This window comes from Oncorhynchus nerka, linkage group LG4 (assembly GCF_034236695.1).
Source record: "Oncorhynchus nerka isolate Pitt River linkage group LG4, Oner_Uvic_2.0, whole genome shotgun sequence".
Lineage (NCBI taxonomy): Eukaryota > Metazoa > Chordata > Actinopteri > Salmoniformes > Salmonidae > Oncorhynchus > Oncorhynchus nerka.
In genome coordinates, this window is record NC_088399.1 from 100,053,580 (window position 1) to 100,080,187 (window position 26,608).

At 47.6% G+C, this 26,608-nt stretch overlaps 1 protein-coding gene across 1 annotated transcript in view; it reads left to right on the top strand.

Annotated features, from left to right (window-relative positions):
• The window catches only part of LOC115127591 (CUB and sushi domain-containing protein 2-like), a 967,797-nt gene that overhangs the window by 731,737 nt on the left and 209,452 nt on the right, over positions 1-26,608 (top strand). The window contains 4 exon segments of the mRNA XM_065018162.1: positions 6,520-6,722; positions 8,271-8,462; positions 14,520-14,658; positions 15,417-15,604. Coding sequence (XP_064874234.1) covers positions 6,520-6,722; positions 8,271-8,462; positions 14,520-14,658; positions 15,417-15,604 — 722 coding nt within the window.

Below are 26,608 nucleotides of genomic sequence, written 5' to 3' on the forward strand. Positions count from 1 at the left end.
CTCTCTGTCTCTCTAAATCATCACCTGTGGTCTCTCTCTCTCTCTGTCTCTCTAAATCATCCCCTGTGGTCTCTCTCTGTCTCTCTCTCTGTCTCTTTAAATCATCCCCTGTGGTCTGTCTCTGTCTCTCTAAATCATCACCTGTGGTCTCTCTCTCTCTCTCTCTCTCTCTCTCTGTCTCTTTAAATCATCCCCCTGTGGTCTGTCTCTCTGTCTCTCTAAATCATCCCCTGTGGTCTCTCTCTCTCTCTCTCTCTCTCTCTCTGTCTCTAAATCATCCCCTGTGGTCTCTCTCTGTCTCTCTCTCTCTCTCTCTCTCTCTCTCTGTCTCTTTAAATCATCCCCTGTGGTCTGTCTCTCTGTCTCTAAATCATCACCTCTGTCTCTCCCTCTCTCTCTGTCTCTCTAAATCATCCCCTGTGGTCTGTCTCTCTGTCTCTAAATCATCACCTGTCTCTCTCTCTCTCTCTCTCTCTCTGTCTCTCTAAATCATCCCCTGTGGTCTGTCTCTCTCTCTCTAAATCATCCCCTGTGGTCTGTCTAAATCATCCTCTGTCTCTGTCTCTCTGTCTCTCTAAATCATCACCTGTGGTCTGTCTCTCTCTCTGTCTCTCTCTCTCTCTCTCTGTCTCTCTAAATCATCTCCCTGTGGTAAATCATCCCCTGTGGTCTGTCTCTCTGTCTCTCTAAATCATCCACCTGTGGTCTCTAAATCTGTCTCTCTCTCTCTCTGTCTCTGTCTGTCTCTAAATCATCCCCTGTGGTCTCTCTCTCTGTCTCTCTCTCTCTCTCTCTCTCTGTCTCTCTAAATCATCCCCTGTGGTCTCTCTCTGTCTCTCTCTCTCTCTCTCTCTCTCTCTCTCTCTGTCTCTTTAAATCATCCCCTGTGGTCTGTCTCTCTGTCTCTCTAAATCATCACCTGTGGTCTCTCTCTCTGTCTCTCTCTCTTCTCTAAATCATCCCCTGTGGTCTCTCTCTCTCTGTCTCTAAATCATCCCCTGTGGTCTGTCTCTCTCTCTCTCTCTCTGTCTCTCTAAATCATCCCTGTGGTCTGTCTCTCTCTCTGTCTCTAAATCATCACCTGTGGTCTCTCTCTCTCTCTCTCTCTGTCTCTCTAAATCATCCCCTGTGGTCTCTCTCTGTCTCTCTCTCTCTCTCTCTCTCTGTCCTTTAAATCATCCCCTGTGGTCTGTCTCTCTCTCTCTCTCAAAATCATCCCCTGTGGTCTGTCTCTCTGTCTCTCTAAATCATCCCCTGTGGTCTCTCTCTCTCTGTCTCTCTCTCTCTCTCTCTCTCTCTGTCTCTTTAAATCATCCCCTGTGGTCTGTCTCTCTCTCTCTCTCTGTCTCTTTAAATCATCCCCTGTGGTCTGTCTCTCTGTCTCTCTAAATCATCACCTGTGGTCTCTCTCTCTCTCTCTCTGTCTCTCTAAATCATCCCCTGTGGTCTGCCCTCTCTCTCTCTCTCTCTCTCTCTCTTTAAATCATCCCCTGTGGTCTGTCTCTCTGTCTCTCTCTCTCTGTCTCTCTCTCCAATCATCCCCTGTGTCTCTCGTCTCTCTCTCTCTCTCTCTCTCTCTCTTTAAATCATCCCCTCTCTCTCTCTCTCTCTGTCTCTCTAAATCATCCCTGTGGTCTCTCTCTGTCTCTCTCTCTCTCTCTCTCTCTCTCTCTCTCTAAATCATCCCCTGTGGTCTGTCTCTCTCTCTCTAAATCATCCCCTGTGGTCTGTCTCTCTCTCTCTCTCTCTAAATCATCCCCTGTGGTCTGTCTCTCTGTCTCTCTAAATCATCACCTGTGGTCTCTCTCTCTCTCTCTCTCTCTCTCTGTCTCTCTAAATCATCCCCTGTGGTCTCTCTCTGTCTCTCTCTCTCTCTCTCTCTCTCTCTCTCTCTTTAAATCATCCCATGTGGTCTGTCTCTCTGTCTCTCTAAATCATCACCTGTGGTCTCTCTCTCTCTCTCTCTCTCTCTGTCTCTCCAAATCATCCCCTGTGGTCTCTCTCTGTCTCTCTCTCTCTCTCTCTCTCTCTCTCTCTCTCTCTCTTTAAATCATCCCCTGTGGTCTGTCTCTCTGTCTCTCTAAATCTCTCCTCTCTCTCTCTCTCTCTCTCTCTCTCTCTCTGTCTCTTTAAATCATCCCCTGTGGTCTATCTCTCTCTCTCTCTCTCTCTGTCTCTTTAAATCATCCCCTGTGGTCTGTCTCTCTGTCTCTCTAAATCATCACCTGTGGTCTCTCTCTCTCTCTCTCTGTCTCTCTAAATCATCCCCTGTGGTCTGTCTGTCTGTCTCTCTAAATCATCACCTGGTCTCTCTCTCTCTCTCTCTCTCTCTCTGTCTCTTTAAATCATCCCCTGTGGTCTGTCTCTCTCTCTCTAAATCATCCCTGTCTCTCTCTCTCTCTGTCTCTCTCCCTGTGGTCTCTCTCTCTCTCTCTCTCTCTCTGTCTCTTTAAATCATCCCCTGTGGTCTGTCTCTCTGTCTCTCTAAATCATCACCTGTTGTCTCTCTCTCTCTCTCTCTCTCTCTCTGTCTCTTCTAAATCATCCCCTGTGGTCTCTCTCTGTCTCTCTCTCTCTCTCTCTCTGTCTCTAAATCATCCCCTGTGGTCTGTCTCTCTGTCTCTCTCTCTCTCTCTGTCTCTAAATCATCCCCTGTGGTCTCTGTCTCTCTCTCTCTCTCTCATCCTCTCTCTCTCTCTCTCTCTCTCTCTGTCTCTTTAAATCATCCCCTGTGGTCTGTCTCTCTGTCTCTAAATCATCACCTGTGGTCTATCTCTCCTCTGTCTCTCTAAATCATCCCTGTGGTCTGTCTCTCTCTAAATTTCTAAATCATCCCCTGTGGTCTGTCTCTCTCTCTCTCTCTGTCTCTCTAAATCATCTCTGTCTCTCTAAATCATCCCCTGTGGTCTGTCTCTCTGTCTCTCTAAATCATCCCCTGTGGTCTCTCTCTCTCTCTCTCTCTCTAAATCATCCCCTGTGGTCTGTCTCTCTCTCTCTCTAAATCATCACCTGTGGTCTGTCTCTCTGTCTCTCTAAATCATCACCTGTGGTCTCTCTCTCTCTCTCTCTCTCTCTCTCTCTGTCTGTCTCTTTAAATCATCCCCTGTGGTCTGTCTCTCTGTCTCTCTAAATCATCACCTGTGGTCTCTCTCTCTCTCTCTCTCTCTCTCTCTCTCTGTCTCTCTAAATCATCCCCTGTGGTCTGTCTCTCTAAATCATCCCCTGTGGTCTCTCTCTCTCTCTCTCTCTCTCTGACTCTCTCTCTCTCTCTCTCTCTCTCTCTCTCTCTCTCTCTCTCTCTCTGTCTCTCTCTCTCTCTCTCTCTCTCTCTCTGTCTCTCTCTCTCTGTCTCTCTAAATCATCCCCTGTGGTCTCTCTCTCTCTCTAATTGTTTATTTTATTTTTAAGTTCACCTTTATTTAACCAGGCAGGCAAGTTGAGTACAAGTTCTGATTTACAATTGCGACCTGGCCAAGAATAAAGCAAAGCAGTTCGACACATTCAACAACACAGAGTTACACATGGAGTAAAACAAACATACAGTCAATAAGACAGTAGAAACAAGTCTATATACGATGTGAGCAAATGAGGTGAGAAGGGAGGTAAAGGCAAAAAAAAGACCATGGTGGCGAAGTAAATACAATATAGCAAGTAAAACACTGGAATGGTAGATTTGCAGTGGAAGAATGTGCAAAGTGGAGATAGAAATAATGGGGTGCAAAGGAGCAAAATAAATAAATAAATAAATACAGTTGGGAAAGAGGTAGTTGTTTGGGCTAAATTATAGATGGGATATGTACAGGTGCAGTAATCTGTGAGCTGCTCTGACAGTTGGTGCTTAAAGCTAGTGAGGAAGATAAGTGTTTCCAGTTTTCAGAGATTTTTGTAGTTCGTTCCAGTCATTGGCAGCAGAGAACTGGAAGGAGAGGCGGCCAGAGGAAGAATTGGTTTTGGGGGTGACAAGATAGATATACCTGCTGGAGCGCGTGCTACGGGTGGTTGTTGCCATCGTGACCAGTGAACTGAGATAAGGCGGAGCTTTACCTAGCGTGGACTTGTAGATGACCTGGAGCCAGTGGGTTTGGCGACGAGTATGAAGCGAGGGCCAGCCAACAAGAGCATACAGGTCGCAGTGGTGGGTGGTATATGGGGCTTTGGTGACAAAACGGTTGGCACTGTGATAGACTGCATCCGATTTGCTGAGTAGAGTTTTGGAGGATATTTTGTAAATGACATCGCCGAAGTCGAGGATCGGTAGGATAGTCAGTTTTACAAGGGTATGTTTGGAAGCATGAGTGAAGGATGCTTTGTTGCGAAATAGGAAGCCAATTCTAGATTTAACCTCTTGCGATGAGCAATCCCGTATCCGGGAGCGTAATCATAGCCTCAAACGCATTAGCATAACACAGCAGACATAAATACCCCTAGAAACTTTCCTATTCATGAAAATTGAAAATGAAATTAAATAAATATATTCAAACACAAGATTAGCTTTTTGTTAACAACACTGTCATCTCAGGTTTTCAAAATATGCGTTACAGCCAACGCTAGACAAGCATTTGTGTAAGTTTATCGATAGCCTAGCATAGATTGGATTGGAGATGTTTGATGTGAGTCTGGAAGTAGAGTTTACAGTCTAGCCAGACACCTAGGTACTTATAGATGTCTGTTTTTTAAGGTGGTGAGGAAGGCATTTAAAAAAATAACCAGGCATCCTCTACTGACGGGATGAGATCAATATCCTTCCAGGATACCCCGGCCAGGTCGATTAGAAAAGCCTGCTCGCTGAAGGTTTTCAGGGAGCGTTTGACAGTGATGAGTGGAGGTCGTTTGACCGCTGACCCATTACAGATGCAGGCAGTGATCGCTGAGATCTTGGTTGAAGACAGCAGAGGTGTATTTGGAGGGAAAGTTGGTCAGGATGAGTTTAGGTCGCCTAGCAGCACGAGCTCTGAAGATAGATGGGGGACAATCAGTTCACATATGGTGTCCAGAGCACAGCTGGGGGCAGAGGGTGGTCTATAGCAGGCGGCAACGGTGAGAGACTTGTTTTTAGAGAGGTGGATTTTTAAAAGTAGAAGTTCAAATTGTTTGGGTACAGACCTGGATAGTAGGACAGAACTCTGCAGGCTATCTTTGCAGTAGATTGCAACGTCGCCCCCTTTGGCCATTCTATCTTGTCTGAATATGTTGTAGTTTGGGATGAAGATTTCAGATTGTTTAGTGGTCTTCCTAAGCCAGGATTCAGACTCGGCTAGAACATCCAGGTTGACAGAGTGTGCTAAAGCAGTGAATAAAACAAACTTAGGGAGGAGGCTTCTAATGCATGAAACCAAGGCTATTACGGTTACAGAAGTCATCAAAAGAGAGCGCCTGGGGAATAGGAGTGGAACTAGGGGCTACAGGGCCAGGATTCACCTCTACATCACTAGAGGAACAGCGCAGTAGCAGGATGAGGGTACGGCGAAAAGCTATGAGAATTGGTTGTCTAGAACGTCCAGAACAGAGAGTAAAATGAGGTTTCTGGGGGCGATAAAATAGCTTCAAGGTATAATGTACAGACAAAGGTATGGTAGGATGTGAATACAGTGGAGGTAAACCTAGGTATTGAGTGATGATGAGAGAGATATTGTCTCTAGAAACATCATTGAAACCAGGTGATGTCATCGCATGTGTGGGCGGTGGAACTGAAAGGTTGGATAAGGTATAATGAGCAGGGCTGGAGGCTCTACAGTGAAATAAGCCAATAAACACTATCCAGAACAGCAATGGACAAGGCATATTGACATTAAGGAGAGGCATGCTTAGTCGAGTGATCATAAGGGTCCAGTGAGTAGTGAGGTTGGTTGGGGTCACGGCGATTCAGACAGCTAGCCGGGCCATCGGTAGCAAGCTAGCATAGGATGGAGATCTGTCCCCAGCCACCTTGTGCGTTTCTGTCGGTAGATTAGTGGGGGTCTGTGTGGTAGAGGGGATCAATCCAATTGGCAAAATAGATATAGTTATAGTGACCCAAGAAAAATTGTCCACCTCTCCTCTTCTACTTCTCTCCTCATCTCCTTTCCTTCTCACCTAACTTCTAGATTCCTCTCCTCTTCTCCTCCTTTCTTCCTCTCATTTCCTTCTCATCTATCTCCTTATCTCCCTCTTCACTTCTCCTCTTCTCCTTCTCTCCTCCTTCTCTCCTCTCCTTTCTACCTCTTCTCCTTCTCTCCACCTTCTCTCCTCTCCTTTCTACCTCCCCACCTCTCCTCTTCTCTTTCTCTCCTCCTTCTCTCCTCTCCTTTCTACCTCTTCTCCTTCTCTCCACCTTCTCTCCTCTCCTTTCTACCTCTCCACCGCTCCTCTTCTCCTTCTCTCCACCTTCTATCCTCTCCTTTCTACCTCCCCACCTCTCTTCTTCTTCTCCTGTCCTTTCCTTCTCATCTACCCTCCATATATTTCCTCTCTTCCTTCGTATCCATATCTTCCTCTCTTCCCCTCTACCACATGACTAACCTCCTCTTCCTCTCTCCAAAGTCTCCACTTCCTGGTATTCCATACGGAGGAGGTTCACGATGTGTTGCGCATCTGGGACGGTCCCCAGGATGGAGGGGTCCTCCTGAGGGAGCTCAGCGGATCGACCCTTCCGCCTGACGCCCACAGCACCTTCAACGCAGTCAGCCTCCAGTTCACCACCGACTTCTTCACATCCAAACAGGGCTTCGCTCTGCAGTTCTCTGGTAAGGAGGCATAGAGTCTGTGTGTGTAGTGGAGAGAGGGAAGTTTCTGAGGTTGTGTGTATGTGGTGGGGAAGTGTTTGTATCTGCTCATCTTTACAGGCTATATCAATCCATATAGAAAGAGTCTGTTCAGGGGCGACAGGTAGTCTAGTGGTTAGAGCAGGTAGCCTAGTGGTTAGAGCAGGTAGACTAGTGGTTAGAGGCAGGTAGCCTAGTGGTTAGAGCAGGTAGTCTAGTGGTTAGAGCCGGTAGCCTAGTGGTTAGAGCAGGTAGCCTAGTGGTTAGAGCAGGTAACCTAGTGGTTAGATGCAGGTAACCTAGTGGTTAGAGCCTAGTGGTTAGAGCAGGTAGCCTAGTGGTTAGAGCAGGTAGCCTAGTGGTTAGTGCAGGTAGCCTAGTGGTTAGAGCAGGTAGCCTAGTGGTTAGAGCAGGTAGCCTAGTGGTTAAAGCAGGTAGCCTATTGGTTAGAGCCGGTAGCCTAGTGGTTAGAGGCAGTTAGTCTAGTGGTTAGAGGCAGGTAGCCTCGTGGTTAGAGCAGGTAGCCTCGTGGTTAGAGCAGGTAGCCTAGTGGTTAGAGGCAGGTAGCCTCGTGGTTAGAGCGTTGGGCAAGTAACTGAAATGTTGCTAGATCGAGTCCCTGAGCTGACAAGGTCAAAATCAGTAGTCCTGAACAAGGCAGTTAACCCACTGTTCTCCGGTAGGCTGTCATTGTAAATAAGAATTCGTTTTTAACTGACTTGCCATGATAAATTAAAATAAACATGTATTAAAAAGAATTACAGGCAGGGGCCTCCCGGTGGCAGTGGTCTAAGGCACTGCATCGTAGAGCCATCTGTGCCACCAGAGACTTTTGGTTCGATCCCAACGGTAGGGGGCCTCCCGGGTTGCAGTGGTCTAAGGCACTGTATCATAGAGCCATCTGTGGCCACCAGAGACATTTGGTTCGAGCCCAGGCTCTGTGGCAGCCGGCCACAACCGTGAGGTCCATGGGGCGACACACAATTGGCCTAGCGTCGTCCGGTTTAGGGAGGGTTTGGCCGGTAGGGATATCCTTGTCTCATCGCGCACTAATGACTTCTGTGGCAGGCCAGGCACAGTGCCTGCTGACCAGGTCGCTAGTTGTATGGTGTTTCTTCTGACACATTGGTGCGGCTGGCTTCTGGGTTGGATGTGCGCTGTGTTAAGAAGCAGTGCGGCTTGGTTGTGTTGTGTTTCGGAGGAGGCTCTCGACCTTCGTCTCTCCCGTGTCCGTACAGGAGTTGTATAGATGAGACAAGACAGTAACGACTAACAATTGGATACCACGAAGTTGGGGAGAAAAATGTTTTCCTGACTGTATAAATCCATATAGAAGGGTCAAGGGTCTGCTAAAAGATATAGTGATGGATCCTAACGTGAGGTATGTGTAAGTAACTTCGTGACTCAATGTAAATAATCTATACATGTCAATGGAAAAATCAAGATATCGTGAGTTTCTATTCAGCCCATTACAGTAAGTATGTACTGTAGAGTTGAAAATAGGTATTATCTTTGCTCCTCTATCTCCAGTGTCTACTGCTACGTCGTGTAACGACCCAGGTCTGCCCGCCAACGGGACCCGCAGTGGGGACAGCAAGGAGCCCGGAGACCATGTCCTGTTCCAGTGTGATCCCGGTTACGTCCTTCAGGGGGCCACCAAGATCACCTGCACAGAGATCAACAGCCGCTTCTTCTGGCAGCCTGACCCCCCCACCTGCACAGGTAAGACCTGTTAACCCAACACCCCACCTGCACAGGTAAGACCTGTTAACCCAACACCCCACCTGCACAGGTAAGACATGTTAACCCAACACCCCACCTGCACAGGTAAGACCTGTTAACCCAACACCCCACCTGCACAGGTAAGACCTGTTAACCCAACACCCCGCCTGTACAGGTAAGACCTGTTAACCCAACACCCCACCTGCACAGGTAAGACCTGTTAACCCAAACCCCACCTGACCCAGTCTATACCAACGGTACCTACGTACCAACAGTACCTACATACGACCCAGTCTATACCAACGGTACCTACGTACGACCCAGTCTAAACCAACGGTACCTACATACGACCCAGTCTATACCAACGGTACCTACGTACGACCCAGTCTAAACCAACGGTACCTACGTACGACCCAGTGTATACCATCGGTACCTTTGTACGACCCAGTCTATACCAACGGTACCTACGTACGACCCAGTCTAACCAACAGTACCTACGTACGACCCAGTCTATACCAACGGTACCTACGTACGACCCAGTCTATACCAACGATTCCTACGTACGACCCAGTCTATATCAACGCTACCTACGTACGACCCAGTCTATACCAACGGTACCTACGTACGACCCAGTCTATACCAACGGTACCTACCTACGACCCAGTCTATACCAACGGTACCTACCTACGACCCAGTCTATACCAACGGTACATACGTACGACCCAGTCTATACCAACGGTACCTACGTACGACCCAGTCTATACCAACGGTACCTACGTACGACCCAGTCTATACCAACGGTACCTACTTACGACCCAGTCTACACCAACGGTACCTACGTACGACCCAGTCTATACCAACGGTACCTACCTACGACCCAGTCTATACCAACGGTACATACGTACGACCCAGTCTATACCAACGGTACCTACGTACGACCCAGTCTATACCAACGGTACCTACGTACGACCCAGTCTATACCAACGGTACCTACGTACGACCCAGTCTATACCAACGGTACCTACGTACGACCCAGTCTATACCAACGGTACCTACGTACGACCCAGTCTATACCAACGGTACCTACGTATGACCCAGTCTATAACAACGGTACCTACGTACGACCCAGTCTATACCAACGGTACCTACGTTTTTTATTTTTTAAATTTTTTATTTCACCTTTATTTAACCAGGTAGGCTAGTTGAGAACAAGTTCTCATTTGCAACTGCAACCTGGCCAAGATAAAGCATAGCAGTGTGAACAGACAACACAGAGTTACACATGGAGTAAACAATTAACAAGTCAATAACACAGTAGAAAAAAATGGGCAGTCTATATACAATGTGTGCAAAAGGCATGAGGAGGTAGGCGAATAATACAATTTTGCAGATTAACACTGGGGTGATAAATGATCAGATGGTCATGTACAGGTAGAGATATTGGTGTGCAAAAGAGCAGAAAAGTAAATAAATAAAAACAGTATGGGGATGAGGTAGGTAAAAATGGGTGGGCTATTTACCAATGGACTATGTACAGCTGCAGCGATCCGTTAGCTGCTCAGATAGCTGATGTTTGAAGTTGGTGAGGGAGATAAAAGTCTCCAACTTCAGCGATTTTTGCAATTCGTTCCAGTCACAGGCAGCAGAGTACTGGAACGAAAGGCGGCCAAATGAGGTGTTGGCTTTAGGGATGATCAGTGAGATACACCTGCTGGAGCGTGTGCTACGGATGGGTGTTGCCATCGTGACCAGTGAACTGAGATAAGGCGGAGCTTTACCTAGCATGGACTTGTAGATGACCTGGAGCCAGTGGGTCTGGCGACGAATATGTAGCGAGGGCCAGCCGACTAGAGCATACAAGTCGCAGTGGTGGGTGGTATAAGGTTCTTTAGTGACAAAACGGATTGCACTGTGATAGACTGCATCCAGTTTGCTGAGTAGAGTGTTGGAAGCCATTTTGTAGATGACATCGCCGAAGTCTAGGATCGGTAGGATAGTCAGTTTTACTAGGGTAAGCTTGGCGGCGTGAGTGAAGGAGGCTTTGTTGCGGAATAGAAAGCCGACTCTTGATTTGATTTTCGATTGGAGATGTTTGATATGAGTCTGGAAGGAGAGTTTGCAGTCTAGCCAGACACCTAGGTACTTATAGATGTCCACATATTCAAGGTCGGAACCATCCAGGGTGGTGATGCTAGTTGGGCATGCGGGTGCAGGCAGCGATCGGTTGAAAAGCATGCATTTGGTTTTACTAGCGTTTAAGAGCAGTTGGAGGCCACGGAAGGAGTGTTGTATGGCATTGAAGCTCGTTTGGAAGTCAGATAGCACAGTGTCCAATGACGGGCCGAAAGTATATAGAATGGTGTCGTCTGCGTAGAGGTGGATCAGGGAATCGCCCGCAGCAAGAGCAACATCATTGATATATACAGAGAAAAGAGTCGGCCCGAGAATTGAACCCTGTGGCACCCCCATAGAGACTGCCAGAGGACCGGACAGCATGCCCTCCGATTTGACACACTGAACTCTGTCTGCAAAGTAATTGGTGAACCAGGCAAGGCAGTCATCCGAAAAACCGAGGCTACTAAGTCTGCCGGTAAGAATATGGTGATTGACAGAGTCGAAAGTCTTGGCAAGGTCGATGAAGACGGCTGCACAGTACTGTCTTTTATCGAAGGCGGTTATGATATAGTTTAGTACCTTGAGCGTGGCTGAGGTGCACCCGTGACCGGCTCGGAAACCAGATTGCACAGCGGAGAAGGTACGGTGTGATTCGAGATGGTCAGTGACATGTTTGTTGACTTGGCTTTCAAAGACCTTAGATAGGCAGGGCAGGATGGATATAGGTCTGTAACAGTTTGGGTCCAGGGTGTCTCCCCCTTTGAAGAGTCTATACCAACGGTACCTACATACGACCCAGTCTATACCAACGGTACCTACATACGACCCAGTCTGTATCATACGATGTAGTTTCTCTACCTGCTGCAGTAGTCCGGGTTAGGGTCATACCATGTAGTTTCTCTATCTGCTACAGTAGTCCGGGTGAGGGTCATACCATGTAGTTTCTCTACCTGCTACAGTAGTCCGGGTTAGGGTCATACCATGTAGTTTCTCTATCTGCTACAGTAGTCCGGGTGAGGGTCATACCATGTAGTTTCTCTACCTGCTACAGTAGTCCGGGTTAGGGTCATACCATGTAGTTTCTCTACCTGCTACAGTAGTCCGGGTGAGGGTCATACCATGTAGTTTCTCTACCTGCTACAGTTGTCGGGGTGAGGGTCATACCATGTAGTTTCTCTACCTGCTACCTGTGACAACAAATGGTTCTGTCTCTCTGTCCCTCTGTCCCATGGTCTGGTCTATAGCACTACTTTAGACCAGAGCCCTATTCGCTATATAGTGGTACTACTATAGACCAGAGCCCTATTCCCTATATAGTGGTACTACTATAGACCAGAGCCCTATTCCCCATATAGTGGTACTACTATAGACCAGAGCCCTATTCCCTATATAGTGGTACTACTATAGACCAGAGCCCTATTCCCTATATAGTGGTACTACTATAGACCAGAGCCCTATTCCCTATATAGTGGTACTACTATAGACCAGAGCCCTATTCCCTATATAGTGGTACTACTATAGACCAGAGCCCTATTCCCTATATAGTGGTACTACTCTAGACCAGAGCCGGATTCGCCCTTTGAGCCTTGGTCAAAAGTAGTATTAGTAGTACTATATAGGGAACATGATGCATTTAAGATGGTCTCAGTAAGTGCAGACAAACAGACTGAATGACTTCTGGTGTATTGCTATTAATTCTCTATGATCACAGAGGGCTCCAACTTTGGGCTGAGAGAGAGAGAGAGAGAGAGAGACAAAGAGAGAGAGAGAGAGAGAGAGAGAGAGAGAGAGAGAGAGAGACAAAGTGAGAGACAGAGAGAGAGACAAAGAGAGAGAGAGAGAGAGACAAAGAGAGAGAGAGAGAGAGAGAGAGAGAGAGAGACAGAGAGAGAGAGAGAGAGAGAGAGAGAGAGAGACTACTATGTACAGTCTCAGTGAGCATAGCCTTGCTATTGAGAAAGGCCGCCGTAGACATACATGGCTCTCAAGATAAGACAGGCTATGTGCTCACTGCCCACAAAATGAGGTGGAAACTGAGCTGCACTTCCTAACCTCCTGCCCAATGTATGACCATATTAGAGAGACATATTTCCCTCAGATTACACAGATCCACAAAGAATTTGAAAACAAATCCAATTTGTATAAACTCCCATATCTACTGGGTGAAATTCCACAGTGTGACATCACAGCAGCAATATTTGTGACCTGTTGCCACGAGAAAAGGGCAACCAGTGAAGAACAAACATATATATATATATATATATGTGTATAATATGACATTTGTAATGTCTTTATTGTTTTGACATTTCTGTATGTGTAATGTTTATTGTTAATTTTTATTTTTTATTTCCCTTTTGTATATTATCTACTTCACTTGCTTTGGCAATGTCAACACATGTTTCCCATGCCAATAAAGCCCCTTGAATTGAATTGAGAGAGAGAGAGAGACAGAGAGAGACAGAGAGAGAGAGAGAGAGAGAGAGAGAGAGAGAGAGAGAGAGACAGAGAGAGAGAGACAGAGAGAGAGAGAGTGAGAGACAGAGAGAGAGAGAGAGAGAGAGAGAGAGAGAGAGAGAGAGAGAGAGAGACAGAGAGAGAGAACAGGGGGGGCAACAGTAATTAACAACATCAATTAAGACATTGTAATTAGCTGCCTTGTTTAATCAGGGCCATGCTTAATTAGTTTGAAGGTTCCTTTGAAAACACAAACAGAAAGAGAGAGTTTGTGGATGTTCCTGGTTCCAAGAGGAAGAGGTGAAAACACAACAGGGTTTAATGTTGTCTCCATCCTGCAAAACCACTTAGGGGGCCTTGTTAGACTTAACCAAAAACATTATATGCAACTTAGTCAAAGACAGTATCCTGTATGGACTCTACAGAGCCTTAGTCAAAGACATTATTCTGTATGGACTCTACAGAGCCTTAGTCAAAGACACTATTCTGTATGGACTCTACAGAGCCTTAGTCAAAGACACTATTCTGTATGGACTCTACAGAGCCTTAGTCAAAGACATTATCCTGTATGGACTCTACAGGGCCTTAGTCAAAGACATTATTCTGTATGGACTCTACAGAGCCTTAGTCAAAGACATTATCCTGTATGGACTCTACAGAGCCTTAGTCAAAGACATTATCTTGTATGGACTCTACAGAGCCTTAGTCAAAGACATTATTCTGTATGGACTCTACAGAGCCTTAGTCAAAGACATTATTCTGTATGGACTCTACAGAGCCTTAGTCAAAGACATTATTCTGTATGGACTCTACAGAGCCTTAGTCAAAGACATTATTCTGTATGGACTCTACAGAGCCTTAGTCAAATACATTATTCTGTATGGACTCTACAGAGCCTTAGTCAAAGATATTATTCTGTATGGACTCTACAGAGCCTTAGTCAAAGAGATTATTCTGTATGGACTCTACAGAGCCTTAGTCAAAGATATTATTCTGTATGGACTCTACAGAGCCTTAGTCAAATATGTGCGTAGTAGTTCTTTAGTGATGCCAATACAGTACACAGTACAGTCTGTTTAGTTTGATAGCAAACCACATACACACAGAAGCTTAGCTACTGTAATATAATTCAGCACGTGCAGGCCATGGGTTGGGTCCTGCAGTTATTTACTCAGTTAACCACATAGGAGGTCTTTGGTGACTTAGACCACGACAGTGTGTCTTCGTAGCACAGTAGGAACTCCACCCCGCTGAGGTTAGTGTCAGTTTAATTAATGCTATGCGGTAGCAGTTTAGCCTGGGGACGAGGACGGGGACGAGGACGGGGACGAGGACGGTGAAAGGATGTCTTCTAATGGAACTATGATGGGATCTAGTTACCTTCATCATCCTCTACTACTCATGTGTTTCCTCTCCTCTCTGTATCATAATGTTTCCTCTCCTCTCTGTATCATCATGTTTCCTCTCCTCTCTCTCCCTGTATCACAGCTCCGTGTGGGGGGAACCTGACGGGCCCCACTGGGCTGATCCTGTCCCCAGAGTACCCCGAGCCGTACCCCCACGGACGAGAATGCGACTGGACCGTCTCTGTCACTCCCGACTACGTCATCGCACTCAATTTCAACCAGTGAGTGTTACCCTGGGCACCAATGGAGAACACACATAGTCTACACACCATGCGTTGATATCGTCAACGTTTGACGTCGACTAAAGTCAATATTTCTGTCGCATTCAACTTCAACCTGTGAGCATACTCACAAAGAGGAAAATCCTAACTTCCATTCAAATGTTCACGTTGTTGTTGCCAACCTTAGACTTTAAATCGTGGTTTGGATTCGTCCCCGTAGAGACCATGTCAATGTTGTTCACTTGATTCATCATGTATGTGTTAGCACCCACATTATTCCCTGGTCGGATTATATGGTCTAGATTATTCACATTATTCCCTGGTCAGATTATACGGTCTAGAATAGTCTTTATTCACATTATTCCCTGGTCAGATTATACGGTCTAGAATAGTCTTTATTCACATTATTCCCTGGTCAGATTAAATGCTCTAGAATAGTCTTTATTCACATTATTCCCTGGTCAGATTATACGGTCTAGAATAGTCTTTATCCAGATTATTCCCTGGTCAGATTAAATGGTCTAGAATAGTCTTTATTCACATTATTCCCTGGTCAGATTAAATGGTCTAGAATAGTCTTTATCCACATTATTCCCTGGTCAGATGAAATGGTCTAGAATAGTCTTTATCCACATTATTCCCTGGTCAGATCAAAAACACATGGTACAATATTCACATATTATGCTCGCTAGGTATGAGAAACACGATATTGAAATTTACAAAATTATATATTTTCTAATTCTCTCTGTGTTGTTCAGATTCAGTCTGGAGCCCAGCTATGACTTCCTCCATATCTACGACGGTCCTGACTCCCTCCACCCTCTGTTGGGGAGTTTCTACGGTACTGACGTCCCCGACCGCATCGAGAGCAGCTCCAACACACTCTTCCTCGCCTTCCGCAGCGACGCATCGCTCAGCAGCAACGGCTTCATCCTGCAGTACACAGGTAGGTCGTCCTCCCCCTAGTGGTGGGAGAGGTAAAGTCGCCCTCCCCCTAGTGGTGGGAGGAGTAAAGTGCTTCTGTGGTTTTGGTCTTTCGTAGTAATGGAGAATGAGAAGTTGGGGAGAGAGAGAGAAATTACGGGATAGAAAGAGAGAGAAAGAGCAAAAGCGAGAGAGTTGGGGTGAGAGAGAGGGACGAGAGAGAGGGAGTGGTGGTGAGAGAGAGAGAGAGAGAGAGAGAGAGGGGGGGGAGAAAGTAGAGTGTGTGTGTGTGTGTGTGTGTGTGTGTGCGTGCGCGTGTGTGCGTGCGTGTGCGCGTGTGTGTGTGTGCGCGTGTGTGTGTCAAAGCTCTGTTTGATCCCTGGCGTCTTGTTGCACACTAAAGGCTTCCGATAAATTAGAGCAAACGGCCGTTTGTTGTTAGACAGTCCTCCTCTCCTCCTCCTCCCCATTGCTCCCCTCTCCTGTGGTTCGTTGCTGACCGACACTTTGTTGTGTTGTTTTGGACTTCAAGCCGCTTGTTTGATCGGTACCGTACCGTACACACTGTTTACACGCACAGACGATCATAGTGCATTCAAGATCACAGGCCCCTTTTCCGTGGGTGTGGATGTGTGTGTAGCAGTTGGTTGACGGGTCTGGTAACTGGTCGCTGGGTGTGGATGTTGGTCGCTGGGTGTGGATGTGTGTGTAGCAGTTGGTTGACGGGTCTGGTAACTGGTCTGTGTGTTGTGGTTGTTGGTCGCTGGGTGTGGATGTGTGTGTAGCAGTTGGTTGACGGGTCTGGTAACTGGTCCGTGTGTTGTGGTTGTTGGTCGCTGGGTGTGGATGTGTGTGTAGCAGTTGGTTGACGGGTCTGGTAACTGGTCCGTGTGTTGTGGATGTTGGTCGCTGGGTGTGGATGTGTGTGTAGCAGTTGGTTGACGGGTCTGGTAACTGGTCCGTGTGTTGTGGATGTTGGTCGCTGGGTGTGGATGTGTGTGTAGCAGTTGGTTGACGGGTCTGGTAACTGGTCCGTGTGTTGTGGATGTTGGTCGCTGGGTGTGGATGTGTGTGTAGCAGTTGGTTGACGGGTCTGGTAACTGGTCCGTGTGTTGTGGTTGAGTCTCAGAGGGTTTCTGCAGTGGTTGAACATCTGTCATCAGGAATAGAGGATTAAAAACATAGTTGAAGTGAAAGATGACTGTTGGGACGTTGTGTTTAAAGACCTAATATTCTGGAGAACTCTGCATCTATAAAGGCCTCATTACACAGTCAGAGAAGGCAAAGCTAAAAGAGAAGGGAGTAGCTTGTAAACTCTGGTGTGATTACAGTCAGCTTTGAATGTAATACTGAACTTCAATAAACACACGTTGGTTTGAATATGGTTGAATACCATTTGAGGTAATATGAGTACTTTACATTTTAGAACGGTAGATCATAAAAGGAAAGGAGAGATGAAAGGAAAGGAGAGATGAAAGGAAAGGAGAGATGAAAGGACAATATTAGCCTATACCCTCTGTTTGGGGTCATTGAAGTCAACATTCAGTTTTGGGTAATGGGAAACACAAGTTTGGGGTAGTACAGTATGTTTCGCTGTAGTATATTATAAACAGAGTTTTGTGTAATGGAGGATGAGAGTAGAGGAAAGGAAAAGAGGAAACGAGAGGAGAGGGTTGGAAATGAGAGGGTAGAAAATGAGAGGAGAGGGTAGGAAATGAGAGGAGAGGGGAGGGGAGGAGAGGAAACGAGAGGAGAGGGTAGGAAATGAGAGGGTAGGAAATGAGAGGAGAGGGTAGGAAATGAGAGGAGAGGAGAGGAGAGGGTAGGAAATGAGAGGAGAGGGGAGGAGAGGAAATGAGAGGAGAGGGTAGAAAATGAGAGGAGAGGAAATGAGAGGAGAGGGTAGAAAATGAGAGGAGAGGAAATGAGAGGAGAGGGGAGGAAATGAGAGGAGACGGGAGGAGAGGAAATGAGAGGAGAGGGTAGGAAATTGAGAGGAGAGGAGAGGGTAGGAAATGAGAGGAGAGGGGAGGAGAGGACATGCGAGGAGAGGGTAGGAAATGAGAGGAGAGGAGAGGGTAGGAAATGAGAGGAGAGGGGAGGAGAGGAAATGAGAGGAGAGGGTAGGAAATGAGAGGAGAGGGGAGGAGAGGAAATGAGAGGAGAGGGTAGGAAATTGTCGTAGATAAAATGTAGTTATGTTCGTTGTCGTTAGTTTATGCCTGCCCGTAACATAATCCCACTGCCACCATGGGGCTCTCTGTTCACAACGTTGACATCAGCAAACCTCTCGCCCACATGACTCCATACACGCTGTCTGCCATCTGCCCAGTTGAAACCAGGATTAATCCGTGAAGAACACGCTTTCAGCATGGCCGCCGAAGTCGGTTACGACGCCGAACTGCAGTCAGGTCAAAACCCTGGTGAGGACGACGAGCACGCGGATGAGCTTCCCTGGTGAGGACGACGAGCACACGGATGAGCTTCCCTGGTGAGGACGACGAGCACGAGGATGAGCTTCCCTGGTGAGGACGACGAGCACGCGGATGAGCTTCCCTGGTGAGGAAGACGAGCACGCGGATGAGCTTCCCTGGTGAGGACGACGAGCACGAGGATGAGCTTCCCTGGTGAGGACGACGAGCACGCGGATGAGCTTCCCTGGTGAGGAAGACGAGCACGCGGATGAGCTTCCCTGGTGAGGAAGACGAGCACGCGGATGAGCTTCCCTGGTGAGGAAGACGAGCACGAGGATGAGCTTCCCTGGTGAGGAAGACGAGCGGATGAGCTTCACAGACACGGTTGCTGACAGTTTGTGCAGAAATTCTTCATTTGTGTTTCATCAGCTGTCGGGTGACTGGTCTCAGACGATCCCGCAGGTGAAGAAGACGGATTTGGAGGTCCTGGGCTGGGTTGGTTGTTGGACTGGAGGAAATGAATGTTACATTCTCTGTGACTCCTGCAGGCAGACAGTTGAACAGCCCCCTCAGTGTCTGTAGCATTATGTTGTGTGACAAAACTACACATTTTAGAATGACCTTTTATTGTCCCCAGCACAAGGTGCACCTGTGTAATGATCGTGCTGTTTAATCAGCTTCTTGATATGCCACACCTGTCAGGTGGATGGATTATCTTGGCAAAAGGAGAAATTCTCACTAACAGGGATGTAAACACATTTTTGCACAACATTTTACAGAAATAATTAATGGTAAATAATAAATAATATAATAAATAATAATAATAAATAATAAATAAATAATAATAATAAATAATAATAATAATTGTTTGTGTGAAACATTTTCTGGGATATTTTATTTCAGCTCATGAAAAATTGGACCAACACTTTTACATGTCTTGTTCATGATCAACAATGGTGAATGTCGTTGGGGTGGGAGAAAAGTAAAAGTCAGTTGGGGGGGGGGGTCCATAGGAGCTGTTGCTCTGGGTAGCTGACTAGTGGTGGCTATTCAGCAGCCTGATGGTCCTGAGGATAGAAACTGTCGTCCAGTTTTTTGCCATGATGCTCTTGTATTGTCCACATCTGAGTGATCGATGCGGGGAGAAGAGGGCGTGGCTCGGGTGGCTGGGATCCTTGGTGATCTTCCAGGTTTTGTAACTGTAGGGCAGGCAGTGTGCACTAGGCAGTGTGGACCAGGCAGTGATGCACCAGGCTGTGATTCAGCCCGATAGTTTACTCTCGATGGGGTTCCTGTAGAACACTGTGAGGGCCCTCGGGGACAGGCCAGATTTATTCAGCATCAGCAGAGTTTGAAGAGTTGCTGTCTTGCCTTCTTCACTACGGTGTCCATGTGGTTAGACCATTTCTGCTTCTCTGAGATGTGGACGCCAAGGAACTTGAAGTTATTGACTTCCTCCTGAAGTCCACAATCAGCTCCTTTGTTTTGCTGACGTTGAGGAAAAGATTGTTTACCTGGCACCAGGCCGGCAGAGTGCCTACCTCCTCCCTGTAGGCTGCCTCGTCGTTGTTGGTAATGAGGCCTACTAGTGTCGTGTCGTCAGTGAACTTGATGATGGAGTTGTAACTGTGTGAGGCCAGTCAGTCGTGGGTATACAGGAAATACAGGAGGCGACTGAGGACGCACCCTTGTGGGGCCCCCATGTTGAGAATGTCGAGGATGTAACATTGCCTACCTTCACCACCTGGGGGTCGGCCTATCAGGAAGCCCAGGACCCAGTTGCACAGGGAGGAGTTCAGGCCCAAGGCTGTGAGCTTTTTGAATTGATCTTATAGGGCACTGTGGTATTGATGGATGAGCTGTAGTCAATGAAGCATCCTCACGTATCTATTCCTCTTGTCCAGGTGGGTGTTGTGCAGTTGTGCAGTGGAATGGCGATTGTGTCGTCCGTGGATCTGTCAGGGCGGTAGGTGAATTGGAGAGGGTGGAGTGTGTTGGGGAGGGTGGAGTGTGTTGGGGAGGGAGGAGTGTGTTGGGGAGGGAGGAGTGTGTTGGGGAGGGTGGAGTGTGTTGGGGAGGGAGGAGTGTGTTGGGGAGGGAGGAGTGTGTTGGGGAGGGAGGAGTGTGTTGGGGAGGGAGGAGTGTGTTGGGGAGGGTGGAGTGTGTTGGGGAGGGAGGAGTGTGTTGGGGAGGGAGGAGTGTGTTGGGGAGGGAGGAGTGTGTTGGGGAGGGTGGAGTGTGTTGGGGAGGGTGGAGGTGATGTGGTCTTAGCCTCTCAAAGCATTTCATGGTGAGGGAAGTGAGTGCTACAGGTTGGTAGTCATTCATTTCAGTTTTTTTTCCCATTCTTGGGCACTGGGGATGATAGTGGACATTAAATCAAGCTTTATTTATTCAGCACATTTCAGACATGGGATGCAACACAATGTCCTTCAGAGGAAAAAAACTAAGTAAAACACTGAAAATAAAAACTTTTATATTTATTACACAACAAACGGTAAGAGAATAAAAGATACTAAAGAGTAACAATAAATACTGATGACTTAATATGAGGAACAGCAAAGCTAAAAGGTGTGTTTTACGATCCCTTTTAAATATGTCCACAGCCCCCCCCCCCCCCCCCCCCTCAGGTTCTCTGGCAGGCTATTCCAGAGGCTGGGGGCATAATAACTAAAGGCTGGGGGCATAGTAAGTAGGCTCGGTCCTAGGCTTTGGGGTAGTTAAAAGGCTGTCTCTCCATGTCTCTTGGTCCTGGGCTTTGGGATAGTTAAAAGGCTGTCTCTCCATGCCTCTTGGTCCTAGGCTTTGGGATAGTTAAAAGGCTGTCTCTCCATGTCTCTTGGTCCTGGGCTTTGGGATAGTTAAAAGGCTGTCTCTCCATGTCTCTTGGTCCTATGCTTTGGGATAGTTAAAAGGCTGTCTCTCCATGTCTCTTGGTCCTATGCTTTGGGATAGTTAAAAGGCTGTCTCTCCATGTCTCTTGGTCCTATGCTTTGGGATAGTTAAAAAGCTGTCTCTCCATGCCTCTTGGTCCCAGGCTTTGGGATAGTTAAAAGGCTGTCTCTCCATGTCTCTTGGTCCCAGGCTTTGGGATAGTTAAAAGGCTGTCTCTCTCATGCTCTACAACATCCGCAGAGTACGACCCTGCCTCACACAGGAAGCGGCGCAGGTCCTAATCCAGGCACTTGTCATCTCCCGTCTGGATTACTGCAACTCGCTGTTGGCTGGGCTCCCTGCCTGTGCCATTAAACCCCTACAACTCATCCAGAACGCCGCAGCCTGTCTGGTGTTCAACCTTCCCAAGTTCTCTGAGTAGAGTGTTGGAAGCCATTTTGTAGATGACATCGCCGAAATCGAGGATCGGTAGGATAGTCAGTTTTACTAGGGTAAGCTTGGCGGCGTGAGTGAAGGAGGCTTTGTTGCGGAATAGAAAGCCGACTCTTGATTTGATTTTCGATTGGAGATGTTTGATGTGAGTCTGGAAGGAGAGTTTGCAGTCTAGCCAGACACCTAGGTACTTATAGATGTCCACATATTCAAGGTCGGAACCATCCAGGGTGGTGATGCTAGTCGGGCATGCGGGTGCAGGCAGCGATCGGTTGAAAAGCATGCATTTGGTTTTACTCGCGTTTAAGAGCAGTTGGAGGCCACGGAAGGAGTGCTGTATGGCATTGAAGCTCGTTTGGAGGTTAGATAGCACAGTGTCCAATGACGGGCCGAAAGTATATAGAATGGTGTCGTCTGCGTAGAGGTGGATCAGGGAATCGCCCGCAGCAAGAGCAACATCATTGATATATACAGAGAAAAGAGTCGGCCCGAGAATTGAACCCTGTGGCACCCCATAGAGACTGCCAGAGGACCGGACAGCATGCCCTCCGATTTGACACACTGAACTCTGTCTGCAAAGTAATTGGTGAACCAGGCAAGGCAGTCATCCGAGAAACCGAGGCTATTGAGTCTGCCGATAAGAATATGGTGATTGACAGAGTCGAAAGCCTTGGCGAGGTCGATGAAGACGGCTGCACAGTACTGTCTTTTATCGATGGCGGTTATGATATCGTTTAGTACCTTGAGCGTGGCTGAGGTGCACCCGTGACCGGCTCGGAAACCAGATTGCACAGCGGAGAAGGTACGGTGGGATTCGAGATGGTCAGTGACCTGTTTGTTGACTTGGCTTTCGAAGACCTTAGATAGGCAGGGCAGGATGGATATAGGTCTATAGCAGTTTGGGTCCAGGGTGTCTCCCCTTTGAAGAGGGGGATGACTGCGGCAGCTTTCCAATCCTTGGGGATCTCAGACGATATGAAAGAGAGGTTGAACAGGCTGGTAATAGGGGTTGCGACAATGGCGGCAGATAGTTTCAGAAATAGAGCGTCCAGATTGTCAAGCCCAGCTGATTTGTACGGGTATAGGTTTTGCAGCTCTTTCAGAACATCTGCTATCTGGATTTGGGTAAAGGAGAACCTGGAGAGGCTTGGGCGAGGAGCTGCGGGGGGCGGAGCTGTTGGCCGAGGTTGGAGTAGCCAGGCGGAAGGCATGGCCAGCCGTTGAGAAGTGCTTATTGAAGCTTTCGATAATCGTGGATTTATCGGTGGAGACCGTGTTACCTAGCCTCAGTGCAGTGGGCAGCTGGGAGGAGGTACTCTTGTTCTCCATGGACTTCACAGTGTCCCAGAACTTTTGGAGTTGGAGCTACAGGATGCAAACTTCTGCCTGAAGAAGCTGGCCTTAGCTTTCCTGACTGACTGCGTGTATTGGTTCCTGACTTCCTGAACAGTTGCATATCACGGGGCTATTCGATGCTATTGCTGTCCGCCACAGGATGTTTTTGTGCTGGTCGAGGGCAGTCAGGTCTGGAGTGAACCAAGGGCTGTATCTGTTCTTGGTTCTGCATTTTTTGAACGGAGCATGCTTATCTAAAATGGTGAGGAAGTTACTTTTAAAGAATGACCAGGCATCCTCAACTGACGGGATGAGGTCAATGTCCTTCCAGGATACCCGGGCCAGGTCGATTAGAAAGGCCTGCTCACAGAAGTGTTTTAGGGAGCGCTTGACAGTGATGAGGGGTGGTCGTTTGACTGCGGCTCCGTGGCGGATACAGGCAATGAGGCAGTGATCGCTGAGATCCTGGTTGAAGACAGCGGAGGTGTATTTGGAGGGCCAGTTGGTCAGGATGACGTCTATGAGGGTGCCCTTGTTTACAGAGTTAGGGTTGTACCTGGTGGGTTCCTTGATGATTTGAGTGAGATTGAGGGCATCTAGCTTACATTGTAGGACTGCCGGGGTGTTAAGCATATCCCAGTTTAGGTCACCTAACAGAACAAACTCTGAAGCTAGATGGGGGCGATCAATTCACAAATGGTGTCCAGGGCACAGCTGGGAGCTGAGGGTGGCCGGTAGCAGGCGGCAACAGTGAGAGACTTATTTCTGGAGAGGGTAATTTTCAAAATTAGTAGTTCGAACTGTTTGGGTATGGACCTGGAAAGTATGACATTACTTTGCAGGCTATCTCTGCAGTAGACTGCAACTCCGCCCCTTTGGTAGTTCTATCTTGACGGAAGATGTTATAGTTGGGTATGGAAATCTCTGAATTTTTGGTGGCCTTCCTGAGCCAGGATTCAGACACGGCAAGGACATCAGGGTTAGCAGAGTGTGCTAAAGCAGTGAGTAAAACAAACTTAGGGAGGAGGCTTCTGATGTTGACATGCATAAAACCAAGGCTTTTTCGATCACAGAAGTCAACAAATGAGGGTACCTGGGGACATGCAGGGCCTGGGTTTACCTCCACATCACCCGCGGAACAGAGAAGGAGTAGTATGAGGGTGCGGCTAAAGGCTATCAAAACTGGTCGCCTAGAGCGTTGGGGGCAGAGGATAAGAGGAGCAGGTTTCTGGGCATGGTAGAATATATTCAGGGCATAATGCACAGACAGGGGTATGGTGGGGTGCGGGTACAGCGGAGGTAAGCCCAGGCACTGGGTGATGATGAGACAGGTTGTATCTCTGGACATGCTGGTTGTAATGGGTGAGGTCACCGCATGTGTGGGAGGTGGGACAAAGGAGGTAACAGGGGTATGCAGAGTGGGTCTAGGGGCTCCATTGTGAACTAAAACAATTATAACTAACCTGAACAACAGTATACAAGGCATATTGACATCTGAGAGAGACATACAGCGAGGCATACAGTAATCACAGGTGTTGAATTTGGAAAGCTAGCTAAAAACAGTAGGCGAGGCTAATCCGCTAGCACAACAAACAGCAGGTAAAATGGCGTTGACTAGGCAACGGGGCCGACAGGTAAGACAAACAAGCAGAAAGGAGTACCGTGATTAATGGACAGTCCAGCGTGCGTCAGCTATGAAGCCAAGAGATCAGTGTCCAGGGGGCAGCGGTGGATGGGCAGGGGGGCTGGCGAGTGTTATCCAGGTTTTTTTTTTTTTTTTTTAAACTAACAATGACTAACTAGCTTGTAGCTAGTTAGCTGGTTAGCGTCTGGAGGTTCTTGAGTGTGTCATAAAAATAAAAATAAGAGTAAAAGTAATAGCGATTCCGTATCACATTGGGTGAGGCAGGTTTCCGGAAGGTATAAACAAATTAAAAATCAAAAAGAGATAGAAAGTAAATGGGGTCAGAGAGTGATTGGGACGCGGTGGTACAGACGGTTAGCAGGCCTGTGCTAACAAGCTAACAGTTTGTAGGCCCGAGCTAGACAAGGTAGCAGTTAGCGGACCGGAGCTTGACAAGCTAGCCGTTAGCAGGCCGAATTAGCAAGCAGGAGATAGCGAGGGCTAGAGAGTTAACCTTTGGGGGACGTCGCGATGGGGTGAGTCTGTTTATTTATTCCTCTTCATGCGGTGAGCTGGAGATACAGTGATTCAGAAAGCTCGCGGGCCTTGGCCAGCAGATGGATCTTTGGCGATGTCGCAGCGGAAAAGCCTGTTGAAACCCCTCGGACGATTATGTCGGCGGACCAGTCGTGATGGATCGGCGGGGCTCCGTGTCGGCAGTAGAGGGTCAGTAGAGGGTCCAGGCCAATTGGCAAATTAGGTATTTTTGGACCTCTTCGGGTAGTCGGGAGATGGGCTTAGCTCGAGGCTAGCTCCAGGCTAACTGGTGCTTGCTCTGGGACAGAGACGTTAGCCAGGAGTAGCCACTCGGATTGCAGCTAGCTATTTACGATGATCCGGTATAAAGCTTCAGAGCTTGCGGTAGGAATCCGGAGATGTGGTAGAGAAAAAGCAGTCTGATATGCTTTGGGTAGATGTCGCGCTGGTGTCCTAGTTAGCGTTGAAGACCGCTAGCAGTGGCTAGCTAGTAGCTAGTTAGCGGCTAGCTTCTGATGAGGGTTCCGATTCTAAAGTATAGAAAAAGCAGATCCGTACCACATTGGGTGATGCGGGTTGCAGGCGAGTATATTCAGCCTGTGGTTGGGAAGTGAGATTAAAATATGTACGAAATATATACAGAAAAAAAAGAGGAAAAACTATATTTACACTATACAGGACGGGACAAGACAAAACACACGTCCGACTGCTACGCCATCTTGGTTGTTCAATCAAATAAATTACTTAAATGTAAATGTAAATGTAATGCCTCTTGGTCCTGGGCTTTGGGATAGTTAAAAGGCTGTCTCTCCATGCCTCTTGGTCCTGGGCTTTGGGATAGTTAAAAGGCTGTCTCTCCATGTCTCTTGGTCCTGGGCTTTGGGATAGTTAAAAGGCTGTCTCTCTCCATGTCTCCTGGTCCTAGGCTTTGGGATAGTTAAAAGGCTGTCTCTCCATGCCTCTTGGTCCTAGGCTTTGGGATAGTTAAAAGGCTGTCTCTCCATGCCTCTTGGTCCTGGGCTTTGGGATAGTTAAAAGGCTGTCTCTCCATGCCACTTGGTCCTGGGCTATGGGATAGTTAAAAGGCTGTCTCTCTCCATGTCTCCTGGTCCTAGGCTTTGGAATAGTTAAAAGGCTGTCTCTCCATGTCTCTTGGTCCCAGGCTTTGGGATAGTTAAAAGGCTGTCTCTCCATGCCTCTTGGTCCCAGGCTTTGGGATAGTTAAAACAGTCAAAACTGTTCGCTGCTCCCAGTCAAAACTGTTCGCTGCTCTGGCCCCCCAATGGTGGAACAAACTCCTTCACGACGCCAGGACAGCGGAGTCAATCACCACCTTCCGGAGACACCTGAAACCCCACCTCTTTAAGGAATACCTAGGATAGGATAAAGTAATCCTTCTCATCCCCCCTTAAAAGACCTAGATGCACTATTGTAAAGTGGCTGTTCCACTGGATGTCATAAGGTGAAAGCACCAATTTGTAAGTCGCTCTGGATAAGAGCGTCTGCTAAATGACTTAAATGTAATGTAAATGTAAAAGGCTGTCTCTCCGTGCCTCTTGGTCCTGGGCTTTGGGATAGTTAAAAGGCTGTCTCTCCATGTCTCTTGGTCCCAGGCTTTGGGATAGTTAAAAGGCTGTCTCTCCATGTCTCTTGGTCCTGGGCTTTGGGATAGTTAAAAGGCTGTCTCTCCATGCCTCTTGGTCCTGGGCTTTGGGATAGTTAAAAGGCTGTCTCTCCATGCCTCTTGGTCCTGGGCTTTGGGATAGTTAAAAGGCTGTCTCTCCATGCC